The sequence below is a fragment of the Aplidium turbinatum genome, chromosome 2 (genome assembly GCF_918807975.1).
Source record: "Aplidium turbinatum chromosome 2, kaAplTurb1.1, whole genome shotgun sequence".
NCBI classification, from domain to species: Eukaryota; Metazoa; Chordata; class Ascidiacea; order Aplousobranchia; family Polyclinidae; genus Aplidium; species Aplidium turbinatum.
In genome coordinates this window covers 28085742-28113634 of record NC_137473.1, presented here as the reverse complement: position 1 = coordinate 28113634, position 27893 = coordinate 28085742, and the positions used below count along the sequence as shown (strand labels likewise).

The 27893-nt window shown below is 38.2% G+C and overlaps 1 protein-coding gene across 1 annotated transcript in view; it reads left to right on the top strand.

Annotated features, from left to right (window-relative positions):
* LOC145788472 (mucin-4-like) overlaps nucleotides 1–24593 on the top strand; it is a 42879-nt gene extending 18286 nt beyond the window's left edge. The window contains exons 7-13 of the mRNA XM_082600236.1: nucleotides 6816–7029; nucleotides 8831–9010; nucleotides 9191–9389; nucleotides 9987–10268; nucleotides 21493–21729; nucleotides 24021–24143; nucleotides 24361–24593. Of these exons, the coding sequence (XP_082456362.1) occupies nucleotides 6816–7029; nucleotides 8831–9010; nucleotides 9191–9389; nucleotides 9987–10268; nucleotides 21493–21729; nucleotides 24021–24143; nucleotides 24361–24593 (1468 nt within the window). The remainder of the gene's footprint in view (nucleotides 1–6815; nucleotides 7030–8830; nucleotides 9011–9190; nucleotides 9390–9986; nucleotides 10269–21492; nucleotides 21730–24020; nucleotides 24144–24360) is intronic.
* The last annotated feature ends 3300 nt before the right edge of the window (nucleotides 24594–27893 follow it).

Here is a 27893-nt window from a genome sequence, read left to right as displayed (position 1 = left end):
CAATAAATAAAAACACGCGATACACAAATTGTTTGAATTACTCATGGTTAGGTTAATACGCAAATACAAAGTGCATGCAAAGAATGAACAACAATAAGAATAATACACGACGATACATGAAATTGGTACCATAGGTACACGCTATATACCAGTGGTTCTCAAACTTTTTCAAAAAATTTGTTGAACGGTCCCCTTGCGATTTTTTTCAACGACTCACGGTCCTCCAAAACTTAAGGCAAATTAGCGTAAAAACGGTAAATAATAATTTATTTGTTACAACCATGCAATTAAAAATGTACACGTCAATGAAATGGGTGTACTGCTTGGGTGTTATCAGTTCTATGTTAGGTTTCGTTTGGTTCAATATGATCTTGATAACTTATAATGCCTTACATCCAACCTGTTTTGAGCTAGGTATCAATGTGACATTGACTTCTGTATCTTTGACACCACCTGCGACAAAATGTTTTCCGATAGCTCAGATATTCTCCTACTCACAGTGTCGTTTGACAGAGACACTTGCTTCAGCTTTTGAACTTTAGATTCTCCAAAACTTTTGATACAATAACTTGGCAACAAGGCAAGATCAGTTGCTCTCCGATGGTGTGAGGCTTCTTAGCGATAGCTATTTTTCTTGCAACTTTGTAGGAGACCCTTAACCCTGCAGTATTTTCCTTCCATTGACCACCAGTGCTATGAAATCTTGACCTAACTAAACTATCAGCTTGCCGTTTAAAAAAATCTGCACCTTTGTTTTGAAAATCTGGATGATGTGTTACCAAATGTCTTTTCAGCTTGCTAGGTTTTAGAGCAGAACTTGCTAAAACTTTACAGCATAGCACGCACTGCGCTTTTCTTCTCCAGAATGTATCACAGTGATATCAAATTGAACATAGGAATCATTGGATCATTGGAAGAAAGTTCTTAATTTTAAGCTAATTTGACTGAGGCTAAAAAAGCTAAAAGTTTGGAAAAGCATTCAATTCAAAACTTAAATCAGTAAAAATAACCAGCCTTTATCAACTTCGCTTACTTCCTTTTTTAGTGAAATATATTTCGTAATTCTGTTCTTGATCTGGTAAACACGAGTGTCGTAAGAGTACGTCACCACTATGCACTCCTTGATGTTACAAAGGCGATAGAAACGAAACAAAGGCTATCACAATCAAACGAAAGGCCAGGCTTAAAAAACTGTGTGGAGGGATGCCATGCCAGCTTACTAAAATACATCTTTTAAGTTTGGTTTGGAAAATAAGTTGCCTGAAAATTTTTACTTTCCACAAAAATGTTTTCTTCGAGATCGTGTTAATTTTTTTGGAAGGTGCTTCGCGGTCCTAGAAAATTGTCTCGCGGACCCTAAAAGGACCGCGGACCCCAGTTTGAGAACCACTGCTATATACTGTACAATGGTTGCGACAATAACCGTCTGTTCTGGGCTCAGACAAATGTCGGTCACCGCAGACAGAACTAGGCTCAAACCCTAACTCTTAAGTGTTCTTTACGGGGGCGAGGCACGAAATATCCCTCAACACGTAGTCTACTTTCACTTCTCCCGTACACTCATCATAGTTGCAAACGGCAATTTTAGCTCTCAAAACCACAGGCTTTCCTTTCCTAATTTGTGGGACTACCTCATGCACCTTTCTAAGTTGATACTTCCCACGTTTACCAATGTCTTGGAGAAAACCCGCCACTACAAGTTGACCAGGCTCCAAATTCTCGGTCATTGTTATCTATTTTTTTCACCCTGAAGCCCTGGCCAGTAAAAATCTATCCATTTACTCCAAAATTGCTGAGAAAGGGATAAGTTGAACCTATAATCCCTTCTTAGTTGGTCAAGATCATGTGTTTGCCCAACAGCACAGTATGGGTCCAAACATGGGGTCAAAAGTGAGGCAGGAGTGATGACAGTAAAATCCCTAGGGACGTCCCTCAAAGGTACCAAAGGGCGTTCGTTTACGGTCCGAACGGCACTGCCTGTGTACGTATGCAGTTCAATAAAATTGGGCTTGCATATTGAAGTGTCCAAAATGTAAAAAAACTATTTAGTCACATCAGCCATGAAACCAAATCTACTAAGCCGAAATCTAGCCAAAACATCTACCAGAGGGTTTAACAAGTCAGGACCCGAAAACACATTACATCATTTACACAAGTTCCTCGGAATTCAGACTTGCCATTGTAAATAATGCGATTTTTTAATTGTGACGTCACAAAGTATGGTAAATACCACTCAAATCCCTTTACATTTCCTGCTTCACCTGCACGCTCAATATAACCATTCATGGTGTCAGCAAGGAAATCACAAAGTTCAGGTTGTTCTAAAGCCTTCTTTCTTAAAACAGCAGCTCTATCCAACGCCAACACATAATTGTTAGGTAAATCAATATCTTCCTTCAACGGTACAGGTATCTCAAATCGACCATCTTTCAACTCAATATTCGGTTCAACAAGTTCTCTAGCCAAAATGTCATTGTGAGACAATTCACAGGTTTCATTTTGCGATGTCAAATCCTGAATGACTATATTCAGGTCTGCTATTTCCATATCACGAGACTCAATTTTACGCTTCTTCTTCTTCTTCTTCGTTTGAACCTTGTTCTTCGCCACTTCAAGGGTCGAGGGGCTCTGCCTTTTACCACCCTTGGGCAGTGGCGGCGACGCGGTCTAGATGTTTGGGCAGGTGTCGAGCAGCCATTGAATTGATTCGTCATCCAATTCACGCAGACCACGCACACCATTTGGCGCATGGTAGATGGCGCAGTTACAGATGGTGTGGTCTACGGTTTGTTCCTCCATGCCACACTCACAGATCGCGGATGGGGCCATCCCCCATTTGTGCATGTTGAAGCTGATAGCCAGAGATGACATCCGACTCTGAAGACGTCTGCACTCTGCACACCTCAGCAACGCTTTTATCTAAGGGTGACTTACCACCACAAGCCAACTAACCGAAAGGAGTGAGTAAAGCATGTGGTTCACTACGATTTTTACCAAGACGCCCGTCTTTAGCCCACATCAAATAAGCGTTGTCGTTGCCAATCAGTACATCTACAGTACTACATTCAGTTAAATGAAACATATTCACGTCATGAAAATTACGGAAACCACTTAAATCCTGCTTATGCGGTAAAGTTTTAACATCGTCAGCCCAAGCTTGGTTAACCACCGATGATACATCACAAAACAGTTCATCCGTCTCTAACGATTTGATGTTGAGTTTAGCAAGGTCAGCACGAGTAGCTTTCTGACCAGCCAGAGTATCCATTTTAAACGACGCTTTATCATACGGTTTAAGGCCAAGTTCGCACACCAAATTACTCGAAACAAACGTCAACTGCGAACCAGGATCATGCTGACAATACACCAATTTCGATTTACCCGTCATTGGATTCAAAACACGAGCAGCAGTAATGCGGTTAAAGGCTGCTTTAACATTTCCAATCTTAACATAAAGCACAGGAACTCTGGCACAAGCATCATCTTTGCCGACCGAATCCGGAGAATTACCTGGCGTCACATAAAAATCATGCAAGAAAAAAATGTGTTTCCTATCGTTGTTAGGCCCACACTTACGACAGTTGTTTGCTTGATCACAGTCCCTAACCATGTGTTGGTGCAGACAATTCAAACATTTACCAGCTTTCACAATAACATCTCTCCGATCTTTAGGTGTCAAGCGCAAAAATTCTTTACAATTAGACAAAAATGATATTCCACTTGACCCTGTGACAAAAAATGAATTCATGCCGGTAGGTCTCTACGTTTGGCCTCACCACCGCGAAGTGCATCAACGGCAGTGGAGTACTGCAAACTCCCTGACATCTCATTATCATGGGGTTGTACCGACGTCTGCCTAACCGGACATGAAGGCACTTTTCCTTTGCCAAACTTTTTAAATTGCTGCGACTCACTAGAATCGCCCATTAGCATAATGCTAAAATCAGTCGACTTGCGCGTTTCCTCCAGTGCAACAAAATCGAACAAACTCTGAAAAGTAGGCTCATTAGTGCTGCCATACTGATCACCTAAAAAGTCAAGATAGCGTTGTTTACCGTCAAACGGGAGTCGTTTAGCCAAATCCAAAACAAAACGTCCTTCCAATTTATCGCGCTGACCATAAGCTTGCGCGTAAAGCAGACACTGCGACAATTCATTTTTAAACTCTTTCAAATCATTAGAAGAGATCGAAGTCAATTTGCTACCATAGCGGTACTTCATAATTTCCGGTTCGGCAAAAAGACCTCCACGAACAGCAAAATGTTGGGACAAGCAAGCTAACGACATTTTTATCTCATCTTCCTTTGACAAGCCAGGGGTGTCGGAAACCAAATTAGCAATCGTTTGCGCAGCTGTTCTAACACAAGCTGCTTGTAACAAAGTCAAACGAGTCCTTTTAAAAGACGAAGCTGCCATCAAGGCCGTAACACGATTTTTAAAGAAGATAAATGGCATATTATTACCATCGTAACCAATCAAGGCCGCCTTATCGAAAAACGTCCTACTATTTTGGTATTCAAAAAAGCAATCCTGCTGTTGAGAACTTGATTTAGCGGGAGAAGACAAGCTATATCCCTTAAGGGGCTAGAGGGGCTCAGTCACATGCACAGCCCGATCACGCTCCTCACACACGTTAAATTCAGGAGACGCGGTACGCCTCTCACAACCACCCAAATTACGTGTAGCTGGGCGATCAAAACCTAGCGGAGCAGAAAACTGCAAAGGAGGCAAAACATTACTTCTGATTGTTGCCTCGCGACCTGTACGCTCTGGTGGAGGAGTTCAGCTCTAATTCGAAGGTCTTGGCTCTGGAGCCTTCGGAAGACCCTTAGCCGCGGCCCCGAGACCTCCTGAAACAGCTGGAAAACATGTGAATTGTATTGGTCCACTTACGGATTGAACAGGCGTCTGGAAAAGGTTATGTAAATTTAACCGCGAATGAAGTTCACATCTGTAATGCCCACCTTTGATCGATATTCAGCTAAAGCTACCTCCTTATGTTGTTCAGCTATCAACTGGGCGTCTTTAGTCTTTAAGTGCGAACTCAGCAGCTCTCGCTTCGGCCTCAGCTTTTGCGGCGGCCTCAGCAGCGTTTGCTTTGGTCTCAGCTCATATGGCCTCAGCTCTCGCGATGGCCTCAGCAGCTCTCGCTTCGGCCTCAGCTTGTATCTGGAGCTCTTCTCTTCATAGCTATAGGTTAATTTGTGCAATTATTCGAGACGAACTCCTAGACATCCTAGTACTTACATTTGAGGCGCTATCCTCAGGATGTATGTCAGCATCCAACATATCTGAGTATTCACTTTCTTTTTGTTCAAAGTTAGTTTTTAACGAGTTAAATTCGGAATCTACCCTGTCACGAAGTTCTGCCAAATTTTCAGAGTTAAAAATTTTACCCAAAAGTGCATGGAAATGCCGTAAAATCTCTTCCAAAGTAGAAAACTTAGATCTAAAAATTAACAATTCCTGCTTATCACCCAAAGAACCTAGGGCTACAGAAAGTTCCACAAATTGAGTCAAAATATGCCTTCTAAGATACCGGGCTTCCCTGACTAACTTAGCCTCATCATTACTGGGTCCCTCTCCAGAATGGCCTGCCCGACGCAAAGAACATCATCAAGTTTAAACCCAATCGAGTCGACGGCAATCGAGTCCTTGTCGCCACCTAGTGTAGGCATATTATATATTGGGCTTAACAATTAAATTTAAGTTACACACGCACAAACAATTACAGCAGTTATAAAAACTTAAGTGCAATGATCGTAAAAAAAAATAGAAAAATAATTTTTAAGTATCGTAGTTGTAGGGGTGTATGAAGTCCAACCCTTTCTGGAGTCTTCTAATTCGGGCTATTGAAAGTTCCACACAACTTGCTTGGATTCGTTCAGTTGAATCTTCAAGCACAGATCGGTAATCTTTAATTTTCTTTATTGCCAATGAATGTCAATGTTGTTGTCAATGATTGTTTGCTGCTTCCAGATGAAATGATAAACTTCTTTAGATCTTTTTTCTTTTTCTTGCTTAAGAACCAACAAAAAAACGTCTTTAATTTTTAGCTTCGATGTGCTTCTATCCCAACTGACAAGAAAACGTCTTTTATTTTTATTTTGTGCTTAAAGTTCTTCTGTACCAACTGACAAAAGACTTTATTTTTTATGGTCACAGCGGAAAACCATAATATCCCCGTGGATAACTACAGTGAATAACTACAGTAGAACAGTTCACAAACATTTCGCTGCACGTTTAGCAGAAGTAACAGTTTTACAACAAAAGAAGAAGCTGTAGGTTTCTCGGCAGCCGATTGTAGCAAGAATTGACAGCGATAGCCACGTTAGCGAATCGCAACTGCTCGCTGTACTAGTGAGTTCTCAGCCTTGTGCTTGATAGCCACGAAGAACGCTCCTTTCTCCACAAAGAAGAAGTAATGATTTAAGCGCTGTGTCGACTAATTAACTTGAAGCAGTGCGCGTCATCAACCTAAAGCAATACAAGAGATTTAGCAACATAAAATTTCATTACAGTAGGCCAATGTGTCAAATTTTTGACATCAACTTTGCCAATTGGTCACAATAATTGGGATTTCAATGCCGATTAGTGATCAGTTGCGGAGCTACAAGCACTCTTAATTGCAATACTCAGCTAATCAACATTTATTAAAATTCCGATCCCTTTTCAGTAGAAATTAAGTAACCTTACCAAAAATTTATTTCAACAAAATGCAAAACAAAAAAAAATTGAAATTCGTGGTTTGCATTGAACAAAGAAAACAATGATGTAACTTAATATTTCAAGTTGTAAAAGGTTTTATTTTTCAGACTGCGATATGGAATTCCATTTGGAAGTAAGGCATTTTTCAACATTCGTGTCGCATCAAATGGATTCATATATCTTGGATCATCATTTTATTATGCATCTTCGCTTTTCCAACCATTTATTCAAGGATTTCGAAATAGTGAAAACGCTATTTTGGCTCCATTTTGGGATGACTTTCATCCAAGTACAGAAAATAATGGCGAGGTTTATTATCAGGTGTGTAACGTGCTACAGTTGCCTTCTCTGGGGTATCATTTTAAAAGTATTTCTTCATTAAACGACTCCTTTCCAAGCTTATTTTCTCACCGATTTCGTTGCGTTTTGCTTTTGAATGCTTTTGGTTAAATTTGCCAATGGACATTGGACAGGCTCCTATTTAAAAAGCAGACTGGTATGTCAACACCAATAAAAGTGAAAACCTTTGCAATGTAAGGTAATGTTTCAAAATGGAAATACAAAATTGAAAAAACTGCTACTGTTATTCTTAGTAATTTTTTTCTGATAGGGGAAGGTATGGACTGATGAACCACTTTTTCACATTAAAAGCTATAGTTGGTTAACCAATCACTCTATGATGACCAAACTTCCACACAACATAGTGTGATCACTTCAGTATATTGTGTAAAAAATTCAACCACATATACTTATAAGATCAACAAAAATATTTGACAACATTGACGGTGATCAGAGTGGTTCAAGGGTGCAAACGCGTTTGGACCCTTGAACCACCGGGTATGGACCCTTGAATCACTCTGATAAGTTTGACCTTAAAGATGTTTAGAGCAAACTTTTATGATACAATAAATACCCTGTCAAATGCGCACACTGCTAACAGTTTGGAAAAATAGATTAAGCAATATTAAACTGCAAAAAGTCTGTTCAAAACTTTTTAATGTCGACTGTTTGTTTTGTCGTTCCTGCAAGTGGTGGGGGGAGGACAAAAACAATTGATAAGGCATCACCAGCTTCGCTAGTCATTTTAAATTACTTTACACTCTACTTACAATACACAATAATTTCTAAAATGAAAAATAAATAAAACATGTTTATTGTCCCTCAATTAGGCATTGTGCTAACCCATGAACTGTGTGGTTCAAGGGACAACACTTTTGGTGGATCATCGGTCAGAACTGTTGGTGACAAAGTTCCATCTTAGCTTTACTTAATTAGACTGAAGTAAAGTCTAAATGAACTGTACTAAATCATGCACTATATAGCCCATTACAATTTCTGAATTTTATATCTCGATGCTAGCTGTATTTAAGTTTCTGTAAAGCTCCAAACGCAAACGAGAAATTTTACTAAAACACCTTAAAATCACACCCCACCCTCTAACTTGCAAAATTTTAAAAGATTCCATCCAGAACTTTCCAAGAAATACAATTGAACTAAATGCAACTTAATTAGTTGTTAAAAAATCTACTATAAGGTTTTATTTGAATTTGGAAGGGGGTGGTTCATGGGTCAGGTATGGTCATGGGTCCATACCTTCCCCTACCTGTAAAAGTATATCATTGCTTTTGGATAAGTTGGCACACACAGAAATACCTACTTTTACCATGTTTATGTTTAGGCATATGTAACTAGTTAATCTTTCTTTAAGATGCATATAAATGTTTATTTTGAATAATGGTTGTTTCGTGTTTTCTCAATATGAGCATTTATTGAAAGGCAACATTTTTGTTGACAACTCGGTAAGTTATGTATAAATTTTGTATTTCTCCTACATTCAAATTGAAATGCTTTCAGTTCTTATGGTGCTACGATCGTGCTAAACATTTCGATAGAAATACTTGGAAAACATTTGATAGTAATAAAAACAAATAGAGAAAAAGAAATAACAGGAATCTTACGGCTGTGTCAGGAAGGAGAGCAGTTTATATAGAATTTAGCCACAATTTACAAGACAGACTTAACTTTGTTTTTTTAACTTATCTTATTATTATCGTGATGTAAATAAATATATCACTAATAACATAAAAGATAATAATAATAAAATGTGTCCAAATTTTCGCAGGGGTACGACAAAATTGGAAGTACATCATTAAGCTCAAAAGCTTTGGTTTTATTTAAGAACATATCCCAACGTATAGAAGACAAATTCGGTGTTTCAAACTTTGATCCGCTATTTGTCTATAAAGCAACATGGAGTAACGTTGTGATGTATCCTGAGTCAAGCACGGGTTTCAGAAATCATGTATGTTGTTGCAGCTATTGTTTTAGTGTTTTAGTTCAAAATACCCAAAAGCGTTTATTTTCTTTCTAACGTGGACGTAAATTAAAACCTTAATGGCTTAAATCCATTCAGAGTTTTCCTTTCAACGTTTTGTTTGTCAACAATTTGTTTGGAAACACTGCACCCTGCTCACTGTTACAGCCAAGCACATTCCAATGTATACTAGCAACAGACGGGTGCAATACTTACCTCATCTACTTGTACCAACCGACGGCAATGCGGTGGGAAACGAGCTTCCGGGACGTCAACAACGCTTTGATTGGATATTCAAATGGAGCTGAAATCAATTTTGACGAAGTCCAAGGAAATTATAGGCCTGACCAGCGATTGCAAACAGATGGTGGGTACCGAAACAACAGGTTTTAGCTATAACAAGCACAATGCGTTTAAATCTGATAGAATTTAATCGATCTGACTCAAAGCCATTGTTGCATTGTATTGGAATTGTTGGATGATTTTCGTCTCATAAATGAGGCAACTAATTATACATACGTGTATATTTTCATAAATCCTCAAACATAATACCTTTTAAAACTCTCTTGTTTGAACTTGCAACTTAGAGTTCACTTGGTTAACCAAAACCTTGAATTATTTTTATGGTAAACTTTCTTCATAATTTGTCGTTAATTTTTAACTTTTTTGTACATCCTAAACACTTCATTTTACTCAGAAAACGTTGTAGAGTCAATTGCAATGTGCTTTTGATTGTAATTTGTTTAATTTTGTTTAATTATAGTGGCTTAATACAACAAATGCTGCTTTCTTTTTAAACTTTTAAGGGTATCCTTATCTTGCAATTACGATGTGTTTTCACTTTAATGAATAGTTAAGAACTTCGAATTTAACTGTGCACAGTTTTAGTTTAAAATATGTGCTGTACTTTTACAAGACAGATATCTTAGTCATATTTCAATACGATAATGTGGATTTTTATTAGGTGGAATGGAGCAAGGGATCTACTTATACAAGTTAACCCCATCAAAAACATCTCAGCAAAATTCCAGCTGCAGTTGCTTGCAGTGGTACCAAAATGACTTAAAGCTACCGCCATTGCGAGCACAAAACACATGCCCCTGCACTATCTTCCAAGCCTGGTTTGATAGGCGATTTGAACTGTCAATCGATTTTTGGTTTTATTTGTTGAATCGCTATTACAATACTCCATTATGGCAATCGCGGGTGAAAAGAGGAAGCACCACAGAGTGGAGTTACGATGCAGGTAATTTTCGATTATTGTCATCAACTGTGATATGTATTTTGATTATACCAGTGCAAATAGAATTTAGTTATTGGTTAAATTTAGTTAAAGTTATTGGGTTTTGGAATAGAAATGCTTGATGCAATCAGGTGCGCAGATGAGAGTTGGAAGTAATGGAACATAAATTTAAAATCATTGAAAGTCGATTTACTCTGAGGGTGTTGATCAGAGATCGTATTTTATCATTTTGAATGACTGCTGCATTACAAGTTTAAAAAACATTGCAAGATATTGCTTGACAATAAAGAAGTAGGCTAAATCAATTGAACAAGTTTCAAAGGTACTTTTATAGTTGGGACGTTCCATAGGAAAAATTGGGGCCCAACACGAGATGATGGGTATCCCTCGTTTTTGAAGATGATGGTCCTCGCATAAAGTCTTGCAGAGATACCTGTGCGTGGTTTAATTAACGTGGACTTGATGGCGCACATTCAACAAGCACACATTAATTTGACAAGACCAGAAGCTTTGTCCAATGGCATCGCAAGCCAAGACGATTGGAGCTGGTGACATGCTACAGCCTTCATCCGCCTTCACAGTCGTTGGCCTTGATTGACTTCATCCGCCTACTCTGCCGTTGGGGACTTGCGTACTTTGGACTACGTTTTATCTGGCCTCTATTTTTCGACCAACCTGGCAAGGGTAACCCTTCTTTGATCAGTTAGCTCCCGCCAGCACAGCGCTAGAAGTCACTGAGGCACGGAAACTCTCCCACCACGTTAAGGTAGTCCGATGAGAGAGAAGTGGGATAATGTAGATTGAAAGGATTTATAACTTCGAATGCGCATCGCTAACATGATCACATACAGTAGTATAGAAGATACTTTGAACATAGTTATAAAACATGTTAATAATGGGTGCGTTTTGTTGTGATTTGTACTGATCAGGAAAAACAGCGAATAGATCTATTAATTATCAAGAGGATAAAGTGAATGTCTTCTGAGACACCGAGACCTAACCCTGGCACGCCGTCAGCAAGAAGCGGTTGACTTAATCACATCGAAAAACTTTTTTGAGAATTATTAAAATAAAGTTCAACCAGCCTCATGTTTAAAAAGAATATATATTTCGCTACATAGTAATGAGCATCTTCAGTTCTGCAAACAAACAAACAAATTACTGCAATGAGTGCAGCATAAAGGGAAACTATGCTGTAAGCCTCTATAATCAAAATTAAAATGATGAGCAAAATTTCTTCAACATTTACACATTCAGAAAAATATTTACGTCATGGAATATAAAACCAATGTTCAAAGTGAAGAATAAAAACCAAGGATGGATTTGGCAAATCTTCTCTCGTCGGTAAATGGCAGTTCACCCTAAGAGCTATCAATAGGTAAAGTAAAGTTTACTATCCAATGAAATAAGGCAGGTCTGAATCAGAAAGGAAAGTCTTAGATTGGAAGCCCTACAATATAACGTAGTAATCGTTTGTTCAAAAGACAGGTTATGCCTGCGGCTCGACTGTTCTTCTTTATGTTTTCAAATTAATTAGTTTTGCGAAAGTATAGCTTACTTGTCAGTTATCACACCTAATGTGGTTTGTTTATCTCGTGTGGTTTGTAGCCGAGGTGCGCAGCTTTCGACTTGTTAATTCATGTGTATAATGTTGATATTACGGTACTCAGAAGTCCAGTTTTCTGTGTTAAAATTGGAAAATTTAATGACAAACTGCCATTGTTTTGTTTTCAGATTGATTAAATTAATAATTCAGACAAGGACACAATGTTCTGTTAAAACGTTTGATCTTTTTCTTTAGTTCTTTCTTTGCTTATTGAAATGAATTACCGGTAGTTGAATTCTGTGGCATTGCTTGCATTTATATATTGTATTTAAAGAATGTTTGCTAAGTAGGCCTAAAGCTTAATCGGTGGGTTGGATTGCATCAAAACAGAAGTTGCAATTACATTAAACCTGTTACGCTTGTAGGTACTGCAGAAACCCACAAACATAAAGGAATTGAAAAGAGGTCTTAACACGAGTAGAGCTAAGTGTACAAGTGACAAATCACTGTGTAGTGGTTACCAAGTCCTGCTGCCATAATTACAAACTACTCACAGCCACAAGGCGGCACGACGTAATCAAGTGCACGTGACTCGGTGCAATGCACTAGCACTAAGGCAATAGCCATAACGCAAAATAAACGTTACTGAACTGTATCATTCCTCCCTTATAAATTAACCCTTAGCAATAGAAATAAGACATAGCATTCCACTATTCACGACACACGATCTCGTGTAAAAAACATTATAGCTAAAGGAGGGTGATACTAACCAAGTATTCACAACTTAACATACACACAATATATATAGTGCTTCTAACAGATCACTGCAGTAATGGTCATATTACAATTAGGGTCAGGAGCACATACGACTAACAAAAGTATTGACTAACCTTGATAGCAATCAGGTTTGCGTCTGTTTCGAACTGGATAGCGTCTCTGTGAAACAGCTTTACTATGCCCAGAGTGTTTATTGGTATCAGTCGGTTCAGAATCTTTCTTTGGATTTGGTGCAACCTTATCTTTACTTGAATAAAAAAAGTCCCTTTTACTTTCAGTATGAGCGTTTTTAAACCTGGGCTGAAGTCGATTTATGTGTCTCTTCCAAACGCCTCGTTCCGTTCGTACGTTGTACAGGACACGTCCCCATCTTTTAATTACCGTACCCGGTAGCCACTTCGAACCAGATGCATAGTTTCGAGCTTAAACTAATGAACCTTCTTCATAGCTTCGCTTATGAGATGCAGGTTCTTGTTTTGAATTACTTTTTTCCTTTGGCGAGAACAAGGACAATAGCGTTTTCGGCTGGCGCTCATGAAGAACTTCGGCTGGAGTCTTCCAATCGAGATCGAGGCATGGGTGAGGTGTGCTTCTGTATGTCGTAAGTACTAATAGGTGAGCATCTTGCTTGCTCACTTTTCCCTTGCAGTTTTTGTCCATTGCCCATTTAAAGGTTTGTACGAAGCGTTGCGCTTCGCCATTTGAAGCAGGATGGAACACTGGCGAGGTGATGTAATCTGTTCCTAATTTTGAGCAAAATGTCTTGAACTCCCTAGAAATGAACTGACTTCCGTTATCCGAGACAATCGTGTCTGGAGAGCCTTTTGTCGTAAAGATTTGTTGAAGTGCGTTGATCGTTGCTTTAGAAGTAGCCTGTCCGATGTTCTGCATAGAAACATAAGGATATTTTGAGTGCGCATCAACGCAAGTCAGCCACATCTTCCCTAAGAAAGGTCCAGCATATTCGAGATGAATCTGCTGCCACGGCTTTGTAGTTTTCGGCCATGCTTTGTACTCTTTGTCCGGGGCTTTTGCGACAAGCCTGCAAGGTCCGCACGACTTCACCATCTCTTCAATGCTTTTGTTCAACTCCGGCCACCATACATATCTGCGTGCCATCTGCTTCGTTCAGGTGATTCCCCAGTGACTTTTATGCAAGAGTTTTAAAACTTGTGCCTGCAAACATTGCGGAATTACTGCTCGTGGAAAACCGTCACGTTGTAAAAGTATTACATTGTTTTTTACCCACATCGAGTCTTTATACGAAGCATAGCAGCGCAGCTTATCATTGTCAGGTAATCTTCTAGGCCAACCGTCCTGGATATACGACAAAACTAATTTTAAGACCGGATCATGAAGCGTTTTTGTTTTAAGCTCGTTCGAAGTTAAAGCTAAACCGTCCATGGTTTCCTCTACAGAATGCGAAACCTCTGCATTCTCTCGCTGCTCGTTTTCATCAAACGCTTTGTCTACCCCCATAGGCAATCTAAACAGCCCATCTGCATTGCCATGCAGATTAGTTGGTTTGTACTGAATATCATATTGATATACCACTACAGTAATAGCCCATCGTTGAAGACGCTGAGCTGTTAGGACTGGTAGATTCTTTTTTGGTGAGAAAATCGAAACTAGTAGTTTATGATCCGTAATTAAAGTAAACTTCCTACCGTACAGGTATTGGTGCAACTTCGTTACTCCATAGATGATAGAGAGCGCTTTTCGTTCAATTTGTGAGTACCTCTTCTGCGTTTCACTCAAAGTTTTCGATGCATGGGCGAGTGGACGTTCCACACCATCGTGCTTCTGCATCAAAACTGCTCCTATTCCGTACTGGGATGCATCGGTGGCTAGTATGAGTGGTTTGCTCTCATCGTAGTGACTTAGCGTGGTTGCATTGATCACGTCCTCCTTCAGTTGTTGAAAAGCGAGTTTGCACTGTTGCGTCCACCTGAACACTTCAACAACGACTTTAAAGGTTTTGCCTTGTCTGGAAGATTTGCTATAAAACGACCATAATAGTTAATTTTTCCTGAAAAAGCTTGAAGTTCTTGAAGGTTTTGCGGCTGGGGTATTTGTTTTATTGCTTCGACTGATGTGCTCGACGGTCGCTTGCCGTCTTTGTCGATTACATGACCAAGATATTCGACGGAATCCTCGAAAAATTCACATTTTTGTACTTTAACACAAAACCCATAATAAAAGTAATTTGCGTTCTTCTGGTGACTATTTACTAGGTTACCTCCTGATGTTAAAGATGATAACTAGCTTTTGTATTTCCGACGTTTCGTCAGTCAGCACGACTGACTTTATCAAGGTGGCTAAAACAGGTTAACACAACCTGTTCAGCAACGATGGCACAACACAAAAACATACTGATAAAATGAATAAAGTAAGCAGCAAGAATCAGAATTAAAACACGCAACAAGATACCTAGAGGTTAAACTGAAAGCAGTGAATGCCTAAAATCAGTAGGCTACTTTTCAACAGCGTAAATTTATCTATCTATTGGGCCAGCGTCAAGAAACATTGAGAAGACATCAGACAAGACAGAAACCAAGGGAATTGGCAATAACAATGATAGAGAAGACGCACTGAGAATGGAAAAGGTGAAGTTAAAGTTAAAGTAATTTTTTGTACACAGAGGGGAAATTCTGACCATCTTTCTGGTTAAGAGCATGTTGTGCTTTCTGGTTTATGTACCACTTTTCTGTAAACAATCTTTTTGTATAGTCCTTTTCAGTTTTAAGAATGGTAGCGTTGGTCCAAGTAATTTTATGGTCTGAATTTATAGAATGTTTGTTTTTATAGAATGTTTTTATAGAATGTAAATTTTATAGAATGTTTTTAGATAACCTCTAGGTATCTTGTTGCGTGTTTTAATTCTGATTCTTGCTGCTTACTTTATTCATTTTATCAGTATGTTTTTGTGTTGTGCCATCGTTGCTGAACAGGTTGTGTTAACCTGTTTTAGCCACCTTGATAAAGTCAGTCGTGCTGACTGACGAAACGTCGGAAATACAAAAGCTAGTTATCATCTTTAACATCAGGAGGTAACCTAGTAAATAGTCACCAGAAGAACGCAAATTACTTTTATTATCAAATGCCTGGTGAACAGTCTCTCTCTGTTTTTACAAAACCCATACTTGCTTAAACGATCCATAAGCTTATCTAAGTTATTCCAATGATCTTTTTCTGTCGGTCCCGTAACTAAGATATCATCTAGATATGCTGCTACACCAGGAATTCCCAAAATCATTTTATCCATGCAACGTTGAAATTGGGCTGGGCTTTATGCCACACCGAAACTACGATTGTATTGGAAAAGACCAAAAGGTGTGTTTTTGACACAAAGTTTTTTTGCTTCGTCATCAAGCTCTAATTGCAAGTAAGCATCCGACAAGTCAATTTTAGAAAAGTACTGACCTTTTTCCAACGATCTCAGCAACGTGTCCTATGTCGGCAACGGATGTTAATCCACTTGTATTTGCTGGTTCAGCCCCTTGAAATCGCCGCAAATTAGTATACTTCCATTCGCTTTCGACACCGCTACGATCGGAGCTGCTCAGTCGCTATAATTTATTGGTTGCAAAACGTTGCGCTCCACAAGTCTGTCCGATTCTTCTTTGATAGCTTGCTTTTTGTAAAATGGAATTGGTCTTGGCTTGGCAAAAGACTCTGGAAAATTTGCAAGTTAAAGCTGAAACTTGCCTTTTCCTCTGCATTAGTAAAGATTCTTCTGTCTGCTGAACTTGTGAGGATACAAGATGTTTTTTCTTGTCTGAAACTTGATCTAACATCGAAATACCCTGACTGGTCAAGCCAAAACTGTCACTCCAGTCTAGACCCATTAGGTTTGTGCCTTTGTTTTCATTTAGTACAATTAACTTCATCCTTGACATTAGTTTACAACCTATTTACATTTACGAAGCATTGACCTTTAACATGCAAAGGCCTACCACCATAAGCATGTGGCGAGGTTTCTGATGGATAGCACGTGGGAGAACCTAACTCATGATATCCATCTAATCCAGTGGTTCTTAACCTGGGCGCTACCGCCCCCTAGTGGGCGCTACCGCCCCCTAGTGGGCGCTGTTAACTTTTAGAGGGGCGGAAATATTCAGGGGGCGTTATAGGGGGCGCTACATTCAGAAGGTGTAACGATATTTTCCTCACTGCAAATTTGCTTTAGTAGTTCTGCTGGGGGTACGAGAATCCACCGAGGATGAGGAGCTATATACAGTATAGAGATTGTGTTTAACAAGGGAAGTAGTGATTCTCTCTCAGAGCATTCTATGTTGGCCTATACAGCACAATGCACAACACCATCCGACAAGCGTGGACGTCGGATGGTGTTGTGCATGGCCTTTGTTGTTGATAATGGGCATTGTTTCCCTTTCCTTGTAGTAAGTAAATGGCATTTTGTGGTCAGCTTTTGGCAGGGACAGCGGGCAGGCAGTGCAAGCAAACCATAAGGACTGGTCATAATAATAGTCAGTCAATAATGGTTATTAGTGTAACTCTTACTAACTACTAAAAAATCAGCAGAGATGTGCCTTAAGACTTTTAAGTTAAGAGCCTTAAGGCACATCTGTGCTGATTTTTTAGTATTAAAACTAACATCGGCTTAAACTAGTTTTTTCTTACTAACTAATAACTAATTACTACTGGCTGTAGGCTAGCCTTATAGTCTTGGAAGAAAATGTCATTAGTAGGCTACAGCCCTTATATTATGGTGGGCGCCAGACTATGGAAATCTCTGAAAAGGGGCGCTGGGGAAAAAAAGGTTAAGAACCACTGATCTAATCTAACCATGGAACATGTTGAGCGAGTGTCCCACTGGCACGTGAACGGTTTGCCGTTAACTTCGGCACGGATCCAAATTTGCTTTCCGATGCGTTGGTAAGCTTTTGAGTTCCGCTTTTCCTTCCATGGAGGTGTCTTCTGAATTTGGTTGCAACTGCTTACATGGTCTAAAGCTTCTACTCGGTCTTTCTGCTGGCGTTGCAACTCCTTTGCCTGGCACACAGATTTGATGTGCCTTTTTTTCCGCACTTGTAACACACGTAACTTTTGAACGGACATTCACCCTTAGAATGTTTAGAAAAACAATCCTGACATGACTTTCACGCCTTGCGACCTTGATTTGTGGAACCAACTGAAGGCTACTTTCTCTTCTTAATGTAGGTTGCGGACATCTTATTAACGACAACTGCTTCATCTGATGTTCCTTCCTCTCTTAGGATGTTATTAGTTTGCACAGTTCTGATCGGGGATATAGTGAGCTGTTTCTGATATAAACTTCAGCTTTGTTGAGAACATCATCATGTGAAAAATTTAAATTTGTCAAACATTGACGCCTGACTTCAGGGTGTGGGGTGTTTAATAAAATAACATCTCTAATCTGCTCGTCGACATAGCTGAGATGATTGCACTGCTCACTTTTGCATATAAACTCACAATTTTGAGCAAGCCCTCGTAAAGTTGCTGTCCAATCTTTATAAGACTGACTCACTTGTAATTTACAGTTGTAAAAACTATGGCGCGCTGCTTGAACAATGAACATGGATGTTTTTTTTAAAATGCGATGCTAACTTATCTGAAATTTGTTTAAACGATTTATCACGTACGTTTTTGTCACCAAAAAGATTCGCAATCAAGCTATACGTCTCGGGGCCAATCCAGGATAACAAACATGCCTTTTTCTTGTCATCAGTTGCAACATTGTTATTGTCCAAGTGATGCAAGAACCTTTGCATATACTGTTTCCATTTTTCCTTATCCTGGTTGAAACTTTCAAACTTTGGCGCTGATTCGTTGGTTTGCATTCGACTAATGTCATTTAACGTTGATAAAAACTTTTCCTGATGTTTCTCCATTGTGGCTAGTATTGCTTTGACTGTTTCTTCCATGACTTATTTCTGCAGAAAACCACCGCGACAATGTAATGATCTGCTCAATTCAGAAAACTGCAACGTAGATTCTATTTTACTTCTGACACCACTGTTACGCTTGTAGGTACTGCAGAAACCCACAAACATAAAGGAATTGAAAAGAGGTCTTAACACGAGTAGAGCTAAGTGTACAAGTGACAAATCACTGTGTAGTGGTTACCAAGTCCTGCTGCCATAATTACAAACTACTCACAGCCACAAGGCGGCACGACGTAATCAAGTGCACGTGACTCGGTGCAATGCACTAGCACTAAGGCAATAGCCATAACGCAAAATAAACGTTACTGAACTATATCAAAACCTATGTGATGTATGTGCAAGTTTCTTATATAACCAGTGGCGGATCCGGAGGGGGCAATATTCTACTCTCCCCTAAAACACACAAAAGTAACTTTATTCACGGTGTATTTGCTAGGTCGTCACTTACATGCTAAATTCCACTAAACAATTCATGGAAAAACTGGAGGATTTTAAATTTCCTCCTAATTGTGCTATGGTGAGTTTCGATGTGACAATGTGACATCGCTATTTACTAACGTGCCGCTACGAGAAACCATCAATATTATGTCTGATCACATTTTTAATGACAACCAACCGCAATGATCACTCATTGAGAAAAGGATTTCATAAAATAGTTAAATCTGGCCACTGAAGGTATTTTTATGTTTAATAATCGCTTGTTTAAACAGATCGATGGCGTCACCATGGGTTCTGCGCTTGGTTCAACTTTGGCCAACTTCTTTTTAACGCACTTAGAAACGAAAATGTTTGAAGTGTTCCGTGATTTTTACCCTAAAATGTATGTACGTTATGTTGACAACATTTTTGCAATTTTTGACAACGATTGGTCTTGTTCCCAATTTTTAAACCTTTTAAATGCTCAACATCAAAACATCAAATTTACGGTTGAAAAATCTGATAACACTATTGTCTATGGCCTTTTTAGATGTTGAAGTCAAAATAAATCATGGTTCGTTTGACACACAGATCTGGCGAAAACCCACCAACACTGGCCTACTTATAAATTACAACGCTTTTTGCCTAAATAAGTAGGAATCTGGATTAATTTTTAATATTTAAAAATAATTTTTAAGATTAATAATTAAGATTCAGTAAGATTTTCAAAAAATTTAGCTAAAATTGTTAAAAAGAAGTTAGATTGTAACATTTATCCTGTATATAGAACGTTCAAAGTAGGCAGATATTTCCAGCTAAAGTCGCCTACGCCCTTTGCTATATGTTCTAATGTCGTATATAAATTCAGTTGTTTGCGTGATGCAAGCGTGACCATACATCGATATGTCAACAAGACATTTATCGACTAGAGCTGGGGAACACCTGAATTTGAATTCAATACAGAAAAATGCAATTAATGATCACATTTTCTCATGTACAAAATGCGAAAACAACGTTTCTAACAAGCAATTTGAGATCATGTCCAGAGGCAGGTCTGAGTATCAAACCAAGATCTTAGAAGCCTTGTGCATAAAAAGTAACAATTTACCTTTGAACAGACAATTGTATGCTTGGGGCTCATCCTTCTTACTCTCTGTACTTTAAAATTACTTTTTTTGTACCTTGGATTTTTACCACATCATGTGATATGTTCAACACTTTTTGATGCATTTGCCCATGATTCTCGTAGAGCCTACATCGTTGAGTTTGTGCTAGTCAGAAGTACCGTGCATTTTTTATTTTTTCCTGTTTATAGATTTAGTAAACCATTGTATTTTATTCAGATGTAGTTAAATTGCGTGTATGCTAGTCCTAAAGAGGACATCTTGTGATGTCGAAAACGTTCGATATTGAATTTGTTGCGTAGTTTTGTGTTTCTGTAAATGTAACCAACTTCAATATGTTAAACTAGATCACTTCTTTTTTTCACGCTTGATCACGTTGCTCGGCTTCGTATGCCTATAATATAGACTTACACATCATTGTGTTTTGTTGAAATCGCCTACTTGCTGGATACGCCCCTGGCATCCTAACATAGTCTATGTTTCGGTTGTGATATATGCGTGTAAATAGAGGCAAGATTCTAAAATGTGATCTGCGGATATTAGTGCACACTAATTAAAAAAAAACAAAAAAAAACAAACAAATACCATAACTTTAATTACACAATAAATATATACCATTAATACTACAAAAAGTGCTCAATGCCAAGCAAAAAAGTCAAGCAAAGAAAATTACATATTCAAGAAACATGTACGACGTGTCCAAATTTATCATGTGTATCGCGATTTCAATTATTAAATTCTCTTCAGCACAACTTCAACAAGTTGTGCTGAAGAGAATTTAATATTCGAAATCGCGATACATAACAAGATAACTTGATATAATTTAGACTCGTCGTACATTTTTCTTGAATATATAATTATCATCAAGCAGTGCATCCCATGGATCCGTAATTGGACTTTCTCTAGCACCAGTTGTTCTCTTGCGTTATATTGCCTTTTTCATTATTTTTGCAAAGCAAATTACATCGAATATACTGTAGTCATTACTTTCTAAAATCTCTACAGCCTGTATCACCCTAAAAAAGATGATCGAAAACAGAACATAAAGCAATTGAAATCGTAGTGTTTAATTCGTTCTAAACCACTCAGTTAAAAACGCATTTAAATTGTAGACATTGCGGATATCGGTTAAAAACGATGGAAAATAAATTCTTCTCATTTAAATGTAGTAGCCTACCTTCTAACTAATAAATCTAAGTGATACTGAAATATTCAAATAAAAACTTCTCGTTTTGTTTAAATACTGTAAATGCTGGCATCTAGTCGCGAGTAGATTTGGAATATGACCGTAGCTCACATACTCTGCACTATGTCTATTTGTACTGCTGTAGATCATTTTCTACATGCTATGCTGGCATAACTCATCAATATATGGTAAAAGTTTCTTGATATCTTTTAATCAGAGCTGGCTAGTCAATTATTTTATTTTTCAGTTCCGTTTGGCCAATGCTTTCAACCGAGAAGTGGTCGTGGCCCCAGATGCTGCTACGTCCTATCAACATCCGATACAACAACATCTACATCATCTGCGTTTGGGACGTTACGTGCTGGTTCAATTGCGGAAGGATTCAGTGCCAGCCGTGTGGAACGTAATCAAATTCCCTACGACTTTGCATCTGTGTTTTACAGAGATCAGGCAACTTTTGACTTGCTCTATCAAGAGGCCTTGGGTGAGTAGATTGGTTCTCAATCCAGCCCTTCTCAAATTGTGTGCAGTATAACAGACCTAAGTGTAGTGCAAATACTTTATGATTTGAGAAATAGCACGTAAAGATTGAAGTTAGTTTGTGCAAAATGCAATGCTAAAGATCAGTAGTCAAAACCCTTGGTCGATGTGACAAACCCAAAAAACAAGCGTAAATCCTTTTGGCAAGTTAAAGCTGGAATGGTTTATCCATTTAAATCTGCATTAACTACAAGTACAGTGTAGCTGGTGTAGTGTAGTCCAAATCACCTATTTGGCTATTCATATACTAGCCGTCGGTATGACGATGACGACACCCCTGGGCAAAGTGGTGGCAAGGGGTAATCGGAGCACGAGGTCGTCAAATTTTCATATACGAGTGACGTTTATTCCAGTAGTATCAGAACACAATTTCAAGTAGAAAAGCAAAACATAGCACTGTCTCAATAAGAATGCAACAGAATAAAATAAAACACAAAAGGACGACCTGCTGTGACTGAACAAAACTAGAAAACGGTAAACGACCGCTGGCGATCTCACCAAAATAGGAATGCTTCAGAACAGTAACCACAGAACTGAAAATACACTGACTCAACGCTTCGAGCAGAAACGCGGGCAAAATACAGGATTGGTGCGGTGCTCAAATGAGAAGGCAACGTAATAAAACGCAAATCTACATGCACATTTCAATACTACAGGCAGAGAGTGTGGCTTGATTATACGGTGTAACAGAGAAGTCTGCCGACACATTCCAATTCTGCAGTAATAGTAAATGTTGGTTGATTACAATTTGCAAGAAATGAAGGCGACATAATATAACGTAAAATAACGCAAGGAGCCTACAACAGTACAGTACTTGTAAGTCTGAATTTGTGATCTCGTTAACTCGGTTGGTTACACATCGACTTTGTGAACAAAGAAACGGTAAGATCAAGCAGCGCTGGTTCGATTCTTAGGGAGTGCGCTTGAGCAACGCATTTTATAGACAGCTTTCCGTTTAGTGGCACACAGTGAATGCAATAAGTTGCAGAGAACAATAAGCGTAAGCATCACTTTGTCAATGTTGGTGACCAGGCGGCGACTTTTATTTTCCACAAAATTTGCATTTACTTATTTCGGTTAATGTGGTCATTATTGGTTACCGCGTGCGATAAATTTTTCTGTGGGTTACTTGGCATAGCCTATGGTTTGTATTAATATAGCGTGAATGAAATTTTTTTAGTTCAGTAGTTTTATCTTGTGCCTAATGTTTTTGAGAACAATGGTTCTACGCCCATCGAGGTCAATTTTATTCTCTTTACATCAAGTTATGCTGTGCACAAGAGCTTGATTACTTGAACATTCTAAACTTGAACATTCTGAACTTGAACATTCTAATGTTCGACGATAGCCACGCAGTTCAGTTTTTACTAGTATTTCCGACCATTACAGCAGCACCAATAGGCTACCTGCCAAACATAACAGCGAGGGTACAAAAAGTTGCTCACAGTAGCAAAAAGAAAACAGAAAAAAAAAGAAAGCAAAATAGTAACTGTCTCCGTGCAACCATGCAAAAATAAATAGCTACATTGAAGACATTCAAACTACGCACAATAGGTTTTTGAATTAGAAGCAGTATGGTTGGGTCGCAGGCACAACCTAGGCCCATTAAAAGTAGGAGGGGATTTAGACCAAACGTTTTGCTCTAACCCTCTAACCAAAAGTTTTGCTGCTAAAATCGCGGAGTTTTCCATTGTTTTGTTTGACCTAAATTTTTCCCGAGCTAATGGCTAGAACAGTCCAGTCAGAAAATCACTTCTTTTTTATATTCATTGAACGTTTCCAGACGTGAAACCAATGTAAAACAAAAAAGATTTTCTTATTGGGTGGACAATAGAACATGTTATTCCGTTTTCACAGCCATTGCACTAAAAAATCACACAATTCAATGCCCAAACATTTCTTGTGCTATAATATACCAGCCAGTGAGCACGCACTTGTTCATGAAAAAAATACGTTCTATTCTTTTTAACGACTCGAGAAATAGTTATCCACCACCAAATGATCACATACAAATTATTAAAAACAGTAGAAGTTCGATCCAACAAATATCCATTGCTGTATACAATACGTTACTGTACGAAAGACATGTAAAACCAGTAAGCCTATAAATCAAAATTCAAAAATTTTTTCGCCTCCCCAATACGTTTTACTTTCCTATGGCCATGTAAACATTATTGTGATCTTGCAGCCTATACAGTAAAGCCTTTTCACATTTTAATGTTTTGCCTTTTTTAGACAACGATTTAGTTCCAAGAAGGCAGTGTTGTGTTGAAAGCATTGCCTCAGGTTATTGTGGCTTGTACATGGAACGGAGACCAAAGGAAACGTGTTCTAATTATCGCCTTCCACGACTTCCACGTATGGCCACGTTTTTTTCGTAATAGCATGACTAATTCCGAGTTGTTGTTAGTAGTTATAGATTTGTTGTATTGTATCAATACCTCCAAACTATGAGCAAAATTTAAATATACTTTGGGATAGTAAACGTTACTTAGGCTACTACTTTCCAAATGGGTTGGTGTTGATATAGCCTACAGTACCACATCGACAGATGAATTCTTTTGTATTGTGCTAGGATGGTTTTTTGGTGATCCTCACTTTACAACTAATGATGGAACATCCTACACATTTAACGGGATCGGAGAATTCTATTTAGTCTATGCTCCTGAAATTTTCATCTTGCAAACAAGGCTGAAGCAAGCTCAGAAAGCAGATGGAAGTTTTTCTAACGCTACTATCTTTTCTGCTTTTGCAATTCAAGACAATACTTCTTCTTCAGGCATTGTAAGCTTTACAGATGTTATATAAACATGTGAACAAAAGTAATTATTTGAACACAATATACTGAAACCTTAGGCTTTGCAATGCTATTCATTGCTACGTTAAGTTTATATTGAGAGACTGCATACTTATAGTTTGTTTTGTTTAAAAGGTGTAATAAATATGTTCAAAACCTCGACTTTAGCTCAGTATTTTATTTTCCCAGTAGCAATTGCTTTTCATACAGCAGAACAACAGAATCCAACAGCGCTGGTTTTACGTTTGAAGTGTGCAGTTTAGCAGGCCATATCAACACAATTTTCTCTCCAACGACCTGTTGAAATGATATATATATATAACAACGCTTTTAACAAGATTTTAACCCTGGCAAACTTGTTGATTGTGTGCTGTAAGCTGGTGATTCAACCTCCTTGCCATGCTTTCAAACCCATATCTCATAATATTTCGTTTGCAATTATGAGGTCTGAAGAAAAAAAGACTGATATGATGTTAATTGGAAAGGACAACTGCACCACTGTTATATTGCAACATACAGGATAAAATGTTGTTGCCGCATCGAAAAAAAATACATAAAGTTAACTCGAGACGTTCAGAGCAATCTAATGCTTCAAGTCGAGCATCGTTTTTCTGCTTAATGTTTTTCATTGTGGTAATTTTTTTGCTGCTTACAGTTAAAATGGTGAAGTTTCTCCTATTGCTATTTACCTGAAACAACCTTCTTCTTCTTCAACTGATTGATCACGTTGATCAGCTGTGATCTCCCAAATGAACTCCTTCCATTCTGTTCTGTCTTTTGTTTTTAGCAGTAGCCTACTTCCGGCATGCTTTTCATTCCAATAATTCCCTTATTATTGTCAAAATATTTCATTTTTGTTGTCCTTTTGTTTGTTTGCCTTGTACCATGCCAGTCAACGTTAAATTTTCCAACGAGTGACTGCTTGCCATGAGTCCGAAATATTTTAATTTTCTAAGGTTGATGTTGTTAATCAGACTCCGGTTATCGTCTACTCGTTGAGTGAAAAATTTATTTGTTTTTCTTTTCATCAAGCTAATACGTAGCCTAATAGTCTCTTGTGACAAAACGCATTTCAAAACTTTTTGATGTCACGTCATTTGCATGTCCAAATTTCAAATCCACATGTGGCAATTGGAATACGAGAATTCGCAACAATCCTAATATTGTGTTTTTACCAATTGACCTCTATGTCCACACCGTTGTAAGTGTTGTCACAGCTGGTTTTGCTATAACAATTCACTTTCTAATTTCTGTGCTGTCATTGTAAGGGTTTGGTATAGTCAGGTTCACTATGTCAATATAAAGAGTATCGTTCAAAATTGTGGGAGATTAGCAAACCTATACATTTTTAATACAATTTGGGTAGAGAGGTAACTCTTTTAAACCATAAACAGACACAACTCAGCAACAACACTACATTTAACATTATAAAAACAAAAAAACAAAAAGCGAACGTTTTCGGCTAGTCATATAGCCCTTTTCAAGCCTATAAGAAAATACATTTTTAAAAGAAATGCTAAAGAATCATATAGTATCACAGCAAAAATATGGTCAAATCTAAACATTTGAGAAACTGCCTCGCTCACACAAAATGATAACTGAAAATTACACAGCACAACGGGTCAAGTATTTCAGAGGTAAAATTAATTGATTGTTCAGACAAGGACTCAGGCAGATTACGCAAGAAAGACAGAAGCACAAGAGATAGTGGCACAAAACAAAGTAAATGCGAGAAACACAAGACGTGATAATTCAATCAAAAACTGCTAAAAGGTAAGAAGCTCCGCAAGCAAATAATTGCCTATTGAGCCCTGGGTTTAAAGATTTGATGATCAATGCCTCGTGAATCTTGGTGTCGAATTCGGACAAACACTTACGAACAATTTTGAAAGACTGCAATGACGGTTTATTGTTAAAGCACGATTGGCAGTTTCTAATATGGTCTTTAATTGCATTGTTTTTATTAAAATTAGCTAAATTCAAATGCTCTCCCACTCTCGTCACCAAATGTCGTGTGGTCATACCAATGTATGACGATCTCGCATCATGCGAGCAAGTGAACTTATACGCGACGTTAGAACATAAGCGGAAAGGAGTTTTAGACTTCAACTGAAAATAATAACCAGCTTTAAATGTTTTATAAACGGGAAAAATCTTAACGTTAAACTTCAAGGCAATAAATCTGGACAAACTTGTGGCAAAACGTTTGGATTCCTTGCCAACAAACGGGATTGTTAGAAAGTTTTTGAAATCAGGTTCCTCAACTGGAGACGTAGTGGAAACCGAATTCAAAAACCCTCTTATAAGTACCTTATTAAAAAACCAAGTCGGATAATGATTAGCACCAAAGTATGAGCGTAATTTATTAATTTCATTATTGAAACAGTCATTGTTCGAGCAAATGTCTCGAGCTCGCGAGATAAGGCACTTGATCAAAGCAGATTTGTAATTAGACGGGCAAACAGCGCTGAAATTAAGGAAAAGATTAGTGTTTGTAGGTTTACGCCAGACCCAAGTATCAAATCCATTACCATTTATCTTGATTTCTACATCCAAAAAAGGTATAGTCTCCGTGGCTTTTTCTACAGTAAAATTTATGTTTTGATGTTGCGTATTGAGTACTTCAAGAAACTGTGAACAAGAATTATCGTTATCAAATATGGCAAAAATGTCGTCAATATAACGTAAGTAAAGCTTGGGAAAGAATTGGGAAGTATTTTCAGAAAAAATCTTATTTTCAAGGTGGGCAAGAAAGAAATTGGCAAGAGTGGGACCCAGAGGCGAACCCATAGCCACTCCGTTAATTTGCTTGTACAATTTATCTTTGTATAGAAACATGCCCTCTGTGGCTAAATGCATCAATTTGATAAAAATGTCTTTTTTGATGAGCGGGTGATTTGGCAGGTCTTCTGCAAATATGTAATTAGCGATAATGTCGATGGTTTCTTTTAAAGAGACGTTAGTGAATAGCGATTGTACATCAAAACTGACCATTACTTGATTAGGAGCACATTGAAAATCTTTCAGTTTGTCCAGAAAATCGTTGATTGAGTCGAGCATGTACTTTTTTGGCATGTAAGGTTTAATAATATTGTCTAAGAATTTAGCCAGAGCATATTCCGGAGTCGAAATCATTGACACAACTGGACGAGCTGGATTGTTTTTTTTATGTACTTTGATCAAACCATACAGCTTACCTGGGCTGCTGCCCGAGGGAATCAGTTTTTGAGTTACTTCTTTTCCAAATTCCTTCAGATATCTGTTTACATAATACGCGATGGACCTTTCTTTCGAAATAATTGCTAAATAAA